Below are 7,457 nucleotides of genomic sequence, written 5' to 3'. Positions count from 1 at the left end.
TTGGGCAGGGTTGAGTTCATATCTTTAAAGGAGGTGCGAGAGATAAACCACAACAAATTACAGGCCAGTGACATTAACATTATCATTGTTTTCTTTAAAAGGAAAACAATTTTCATGCATTAACATCACATGTAATCGAGAAGTTAGGGAATTTCGTTGTCAAGCACTGTACGTGGAGAGAGATGACCTTTTCAACAAAAGACAACTAGGTTTGGGTTCAGACTTCAAGAGGGCTACAGCGTAGCGAAGACTGCCATGAGGTGGGGCGGGGGAGCTACAGTGTAGCGAAGACTACCATGAGGTGGGGCGGGGGGCTACAGTGTAGCGAAGACTGCCATGAGGTGTGTACCGTTTTGCACATTCCTTACAATAACCTGCCATATTATAGCGACAATTTGATGATTTTTCCGAAAGAAACTTAATCAATCTGTTATCCTAGGTGGGTAATAAACAGTAGACTAGGTAGATATTTAAATTAATGATCAATTGAATTGATCCTATGCGCTGCCGTTTGCCTGTTTTAAAATTAACATGGACTCCCATGCAGCATGCATGGGAATGTTATAATGTTATAATATCAATTATAACATTAATGCTAAACACATCGTTAATTGACATTTTATTTGCATATGTAAATGTGACAGGTGATATTAGATGCACAACAAACAATATCATTATTTACGAAGAAAATGATACCACGATCGAAATAATTTCAATTATTATCTTTATTCCTGTTAAATGATTGCAATATTGTGGCGAAGCCATAACGTGAACGATTTTTTTCTAATGCTGGAAAAGTCGCTCATAATCTTTGCTCATTAATTAAACGCGCATTTTGCTAATCAATTTATGCCACTAATTTATATTCTTACGTAAGTAGTCGACGCAGTCCCAGAGCTTTAGGCGGCAGAAGAGGTAGAGGCACGCGTCCAATTTCACACACAAGACTTAGTCCACATCCTTGATCGTCCTCAGCCAAGGCGCTCTCCAGCATCAGCAGCTCAAAATGTTCGAAATTTCGCGCCCGGGAGCCATCTTCACACAGCACCTGCTGGCGACCTTCAGGAAATCTTGTTTTAAATTTCGGTGAATCTTCTTGACGCGATTCGGGAACCGACGCTTTTTCCACGGCCGCTGAAACTCGCGCGTGCTTTAAACGTGAGTACAAACTCTCACTTTCAGGTGTAGGACTTCTTGGTTCTGGCCAAACTTTTAACAAGGGTTTCTTTTGACGGCTTGGAAGTCCAGAAGATAAATGGATTATTTTGTTCGCCTCATGTGGATCGTCTGCCACATTGATGGGCTGTGACGTCACTACGATGGCAGCTTTCGACGACTCTCTCTTGATTCTAGGACCTCTAGACTTCGTGGGATTGCTCTTCTCTGGTGACTCGTTCACTTCATTTTCTAGAACTTCAATCATTTTTGAGTTACTATCCTCTGTTTTATGTGTATTCTTTAATTTTTTTCCCTGGTTGATTGTGTCTTTTTCCCGACATGAGCTACTGACCGATTGGGGTGCAGCAAATTCTTTGGTGTTCAACGAATTTTCTTTGGTTTCCTTGTCTGTGGAAGCTCGACGCTTCCTGCGACCGCCATATGCTAGGGGCGCGGCGTAAACTCCTGCAGTGAAGCCCGCTCTAGAACGTAAAATATCACTTATACATTCTATACCTAATTATATTTTAAAAGGCGTAAAATTGTTCCTATACTGTTATATTTTACTTAACAAGAAGTGCCACTCTAAAATGGGAGGTAATTAATGGTACCGCAATTATACGATCAACCTGAGAGCAGAGATTCAGTGACTGTGTAAAGGATAAGTATGACACATTCTATCTTAAAATCATCGTAACACAGAGTGGGGAGTTACAGTCATTACAGAGTAACAGATTCACAGCTGAGACCTTCGACTGGCAGGTCAGAGTAATTCCTACAATGAGTGCTTATACATCGCAGCGGTTGTGCACTGTGTAAACATGGGGGGACTTATTAAAATGCCCCGCCCTTTTTAAAAACTTTCTGCTTCCGCCCACAGAGCTCATGTCCTCACATATAAACTGAGGTTCCAGTGACTGAGGCGACTGAGGTTCCAGTGTCACAGAGACTCAAAATTAAAGCTATCGAGGTCTGCTGATAAACACATGAGGATTTACACATAAAAGCTACTCACTGACAATTCTCAACCATCCATCCACCGTGCTGAACCTAAGCAGAATTTTAATAAATAATTTTTGTTTTCGAACCCCAAACTCGCTGCTTCAATCTTGGTGATCGAAGCCACTGGGCCAGCCCAAAATTGAACTTGAACCCGAGCATAACTTAATAAGAAATTTCCCGGACTCCAGCCATGCTGTCCCCGACTCTAGCCATGCTGTCCCCGACTCCAGCCATACTGTCCCCGACTCTAGTCATACTGTCCCCGACTCTAGCCATGCTGTCCCCGACTCCAGCCATGCTGTCCCCGACTCTAGCCATGCTGTCCCCGACTCTAGCCATGCTGTCCCCGACTCTAGCCCTGCTGTCCCCGACTCTAGCCATGCTGTCCCGGACTCACTTGTACGGCTGGTAGTAGCCGTACTGGGCGTGCGTGTTCTGATAGCCATGCTGACCGTACAGACTGGTCGGGTACCTGCGTTTATAATTATTACTCAGAATAATTATTTTATTGATTTTACATCGTGACTGTAATTCTAAAGCTCAATGTGAACATTTTGAAGGCTTTAATTTTTTTCCAACTTTATGTTGCCGATCTTTTTATTTTCAGGCGGTACACTGTTTCGAAAAATATTACTTGATAATTGTTTCCGTTCTATATGTATGGTGCTACTTCTATCATAACAATCGTTGATTAGAATTTGCATCGCTCTTTTCAAAGTATTAACAACTGCTTTTGCATCAGCGGGCTGCACTCTCCGGAATTAGGAATTATTTATGATTATCTATCATAAAAAGAATCATCAACTCCTAAATAAATCGACCTCATTGTGATATTTTTCGCTATAACTTTTATTTACGCTGATGTAGAGCAAAGCAAACTGTGGTGAAAATGTGTCTGAGCTCGTTATATCGCATCAATGTTGAAGGTGTGAGGTACTTTAACAATTGTATAACCAACCTAAATAATATTTTATTTGAACTAAATTGTAAACAACTAAAACTTATCAGTCGAACTATCAAAATTACAAATTTCAAAGCTCAACATTTCAAACATACCAACTCTTAATATAAAAAGATAACAACAAGATATGAGCTATACAATGTAGCCTTATGAAAGTATTTGTAAATATATGAGATATAGAATGTAGTCATAAGAAAGTATTTGTAAATATATGAGGTATAGAATGTAGTCTTAAGAAAGTATTTGTAAATATATGAGATAAGGAATGTAGTCTTAAGAAAGTATTAGCAAATAAAAGTACCCATAGGTGCCATAGTTGTAATAACTGTTCGGTGCAGCCTTGTTCATGCCAACATGGCGGCCGAGGTAGAATGACGCGCCTCCTAGAACTGCCAGGGCTCCTGCAGGGATAATAAATATGCGTTTTAATTAATCAATTAATTAATATATATGGTTTTAAAAATTACCTTTTAAAGACAACGCTTCTAAAGAACTCACTGTCTCCGATGTTGCACATGTACAATGAATTTACTATTTTATTTAAAAATATTTTTAAAAAAGTATTTTTTTAATATTTAAAAATATTATTATCTAAATAATTTATTTTGTCAATTGATTCAAACATTTTCTCCGATTTTACGCAAGTGTGCAAAATTTCAGATCGATTAGACAGGTAAAAGTGTATTAAAGGTCGATTATAAGATTTGTACCAGACAAAAAAACAAACAAATAATCATGAAGTGAAGTTAAAGAGAAGTTTTGTAAAAAAAAATTAACATCTATCAAACTTGTCACCTGTCAGTGTACTCTTAGAAAAATATATAGGGTTAAATTGTACAAATAGTGACACTTTCATATCCACAGCACGAACAGAGTTAACATGGCAGTGATACGCACTTTTGCCCGGATGAAGTGGGTCAAAATGACCCAAACAAACAGAAACTGCATCGTTCTATGGACTAAGTCCCGCTCATTGCTCTGTGTGTAATGGAGTCTATGGACACATTCTCGTGCGTCCGTGTATGCACTTGTCTAAATATTTCATGTGTAATAAAAGTAACGGAATTTACTTCCATCCAATGTTGAAAACCTGTCAGATAATCAACAGATAAAATGTTAACGAATGCATTCAGGTGACATTCCGTTAAATTATTAGTTAAACCGAAATTTCGATTATCAAAGCCTGTAAGTTACTTATGAATTTTTGGTAGTCATGGATATGAGAGTAAAATTATAACGAAAAATGATATTAAAGTCGCTAGCTCAGGTATGTCAGTTGAAGAGATTTAGTGATGAATCTACTAGGCAGCCTCTGTAAAATGTAGCCTTATTATTCCTCTAAATTTGAAACTAATTCATAATGAAGCCGTCATTATTGTTTTTTATTTAACGCCCGCTCAGGAATCCAGTCCCTGTACACTTGTAAAGGAAGCCAGGCGAAAAAGTTACCCTCTCGCACATCTAATAACTAAACCGTGATGACAAAACTCTAGCTTCACCACATCTACAAACTAAATGCAGATGAAAGACACCATATGTCACCATACCCATCACTAACCCAGGGTGAAGAACACCATATTTCACCACACTCATCACTAACCCAGGCTGACGACACCATATCTCACCATACTCATCACCAACCCAATCTAAAGACACCATATGTCACCACTCCCATCATTAACCCATCTGGAAAATATATACAGATATTTCACCACACGCATCACTAACCCAGGGGAAAACACCATATTTCACCACACTCATCACCAACCCAATCTAAAGACACCATTTGTCACCACTCCCATCATTAACCCATCTGGAAAATATATACATATTTCACTACATTCATCACTAACCTAGGCTGAAGACACCTTATTTCACCACACTCATCACTAACCCAGGCTGAAGACACCATATTTCACCACAGTCATCACTAACCGAGGGTAAAAAGAGCCTTGTTGTCGATGCCCAAGTCAGCGAGGTGATGCCGAGCCATGTCGCCAGGCAAGACCTGAGGTCGCCCTGGACCGGACTGCAGCAGCAGCATCAGAACCAACAGCGTCACCAACGCCTGAGTCACGAGAAAAAGTTCATTGTGTAGAATGATATACTATACAAACTTGTATTTCATACAGTTCTGACTAATTAGACAAACTATGTTGGGCAAATTGTCATGAGTAAGCGGCACCAGCGCCTGAGAAAAGTTAACGAAAGAGAGAACGAAAAGATGAAAAGAGAAAATTCCTGGATTAGCTCATTTGGTGTAGATATTATGTACAATGATATATACAAACTTGTACTTCATACAGTTCATACTAATTAGATAAACTATGTTGGGCAAATTGTCAGGAGAAGCCGCGTGTCAAAATAGTTGATTGAGCTGCATGTCAAAGTAGTTGAAATACTACGATTATATTTATGATATTTTCATTCGTTATTTATCGTTTATTACTTGAGACTTATACAACTAGTACAACTAGTATTATTTTATTAAATTATACCGTCCTCTAAATCACGAACTTTTAAGTGACCGTTTTTAACAGATTAGGAATTAGTAGCCGCTAGTCATAACTCATCAATACGTAATTGTTTTGCAACAAATACTTCGGCGTCTGATTCTAAGACTATATATTTACCATGAGAAAAATCTTAAATGCTGGAAAGTTTTTGTCTATTTTATATATGATTGCATAATTAAGTTTATGACATTCCCTAATTAAACGTGTATTGTAAGCGATGAACTTGGCTAAGACTGAGATCTTAGGAATCGCTACTCGCATCTGACACACTGCTCCATGGAGGGACACTACACTCATATAACACGCTGCTCCATGGAGGGACACTACACTCATATAACACACTGCTCCATGGAGGGACACTACACTCATATAACACACTGCTCCATGGAGGGACACTACACTCATATAACACACTGCTCCATGGAGGGACACTACACTCATATAGCACGATGCTCCATTTAAAAAGTGTGTGTCCCTCCATGAGGGACACTACACTCATATAACACACTGCTCCATGGAGTGACACTGCACTCATATAGCATGCTGCTCCATGTAGGGCTCTGAACATTCGTCTCACCTTGATATCCATGCTGGTCCTGAATTTTGTCCTCCAGTTTCGGTCTCCACTCAATCGTGATGTATTAGTATGCGAGAAAATACAGCTAATACGCTAAATTAATTAATATAATTCTGTTTTGATTATTAACAAGATTTAGAAGAGTTATAGCGGCAATCTAAATCGAACTGTCGATCAACTTGATAACCAAACTGGACACTGTTGAACTTATAGACATTCCAATTACAAATAGCACAGGTACAAGTTTAACTGAATCATGGCAGTGCAAGTATCCGACCAATTACTAATTCATTTGATATTCTTGTGCAAGAGTCCGGTTTTGCCTGCGTATTTTCGCGTTAGGTTAATTGTTTTCATTATATGGATTTTCGGTATCGCACAAGTGGTTACCTTCATTTTGGAATCTTTTAACTTACTGTTTCTTTAGAATATATCTTCAGAAATCATTATCTATTTACAACAAGCACTAAATTTCTCCGAAAATGTAAGTTCTCAAAAATGTAAAATACTTATTATCTTGATTGCTCAAACATATGACTTTTAATGATAATAATAGCTGTTTCAGCGTTTATTAGGCCGTAGGCCTGTCGCCGATTCTTAACATCGCAGAACACAGCATTTTGAGGTCTCGAACTCGCAACTCACTGCTACAATTCTGCTGTGCTTAACCGCCCGGGCGGCCGGGCTGAACTTTAACCACTGGGCCACCCTGCTCAGACTTAACGTGCAGTTTTTTCCTGATCGAATACAAATTAACGTTGATTCGCAGCCGGGCGTTCTTCAAAGCATGTCACATATCATGCATGAGTATATGGATGTTTCGGTTATCTCTCTGCTTCCGATCATCACTCATTAGCAGCGTATAGATGATTCATGCATATTCATAAATAAATAGCAATGTAAGAGGTCACTGATGCATTGGTGACACCGTAAGAAACTTCTATAGTCTCAAACATGAATTCAGGCCTCGTTAAATAGATTTTTACAGGATATGACGCACTGAAAAAGCCTTGTTCATCTCAGTAACCACAAGTTCATGACAGAACACAATATAGTAAACTTTTTCGACACATTGTCGTTTAACTCAAACATTAGTACAAAAAGCAGAGGTGCAATCAACATTTCATTTATGAATCGGAATGATTATGATAATTATACTGTTGCAAATTTTGGAGGTTTGTGAGAAATCAATTTCTTTATTTTACTGCAGTGATTTAATTGAGAATCTGTAGCTCAATATTTT

At 38.6% G+C, this 7,457-nt stretch overlaps 1 protein-coding gene across 1 annotated transcript; it reads right to left on the bottom strand.

The window, feature by feature from the left end:
• Positions 1-868: 868 nt before the first annotated feature.
• On the bottom strand, positions 869-6,454 carry LOC108681753. Its single transcript, XM_018170821.2, has 5 exons — positions 6,215-6,454; positions 5,057-5,189; positions 3,423-3,522; positions 2,558-2,632; positions 869-1,640 (listed from the first exon to the last, which is right to left on the bottom strand). Exons 1-5 carry the CDS (start codon positions 6,224-6,226, stop codon positions 869-871), a joined length of 1,092 nt encoding a protein of 363 aa, XP_018026310.1. The 5' UTR covers positions 6,227-6,454.
• Positions 6,455-7,457: the final 1,003 nt, after the last annotated feature.

Source organism: Hyalella azteca, unplaced genomic scaffold (assembly GCF_000764305.2).
Source record: "Hyalella azteca isolate HAZT.00-mixed unplaced genomic scaffold, Hazt_2.0.2 contig3411, whole genome shotgun sequence".
Taxonomy (NCBI): Eukaryota; Metazoa; Arthropoda; class Malacostraca; order Amphipoda; family Hyalellidae; genus Hyalella; species Hyalella azteca.
This window is presented reverse-complemented; position numbering and strand designations above follow the sequence as displayed.

What these genes read in the sequence shown, in the direction of transcription:
- LOC108681753 (XM_018170821.2), bottom strand. An exon ending in TACAACTATGGCACCTATGG is followed by an intron (nt 2,633 to 3,422) that starts GTACTTTTATTT and finishes TTATAAACGCAG; the next exon opens with GTACCCGACCAGTCTGTACG. An exon ending in GGCTACTACCAGCCGTACAA is followed by an intron (nt 1,641 to 2,557) that starts GTGAGTCCGGGA and finishes TTTACGTTCTAG; the next exon opens with AGCGGGCTTCACTGCAGGAG.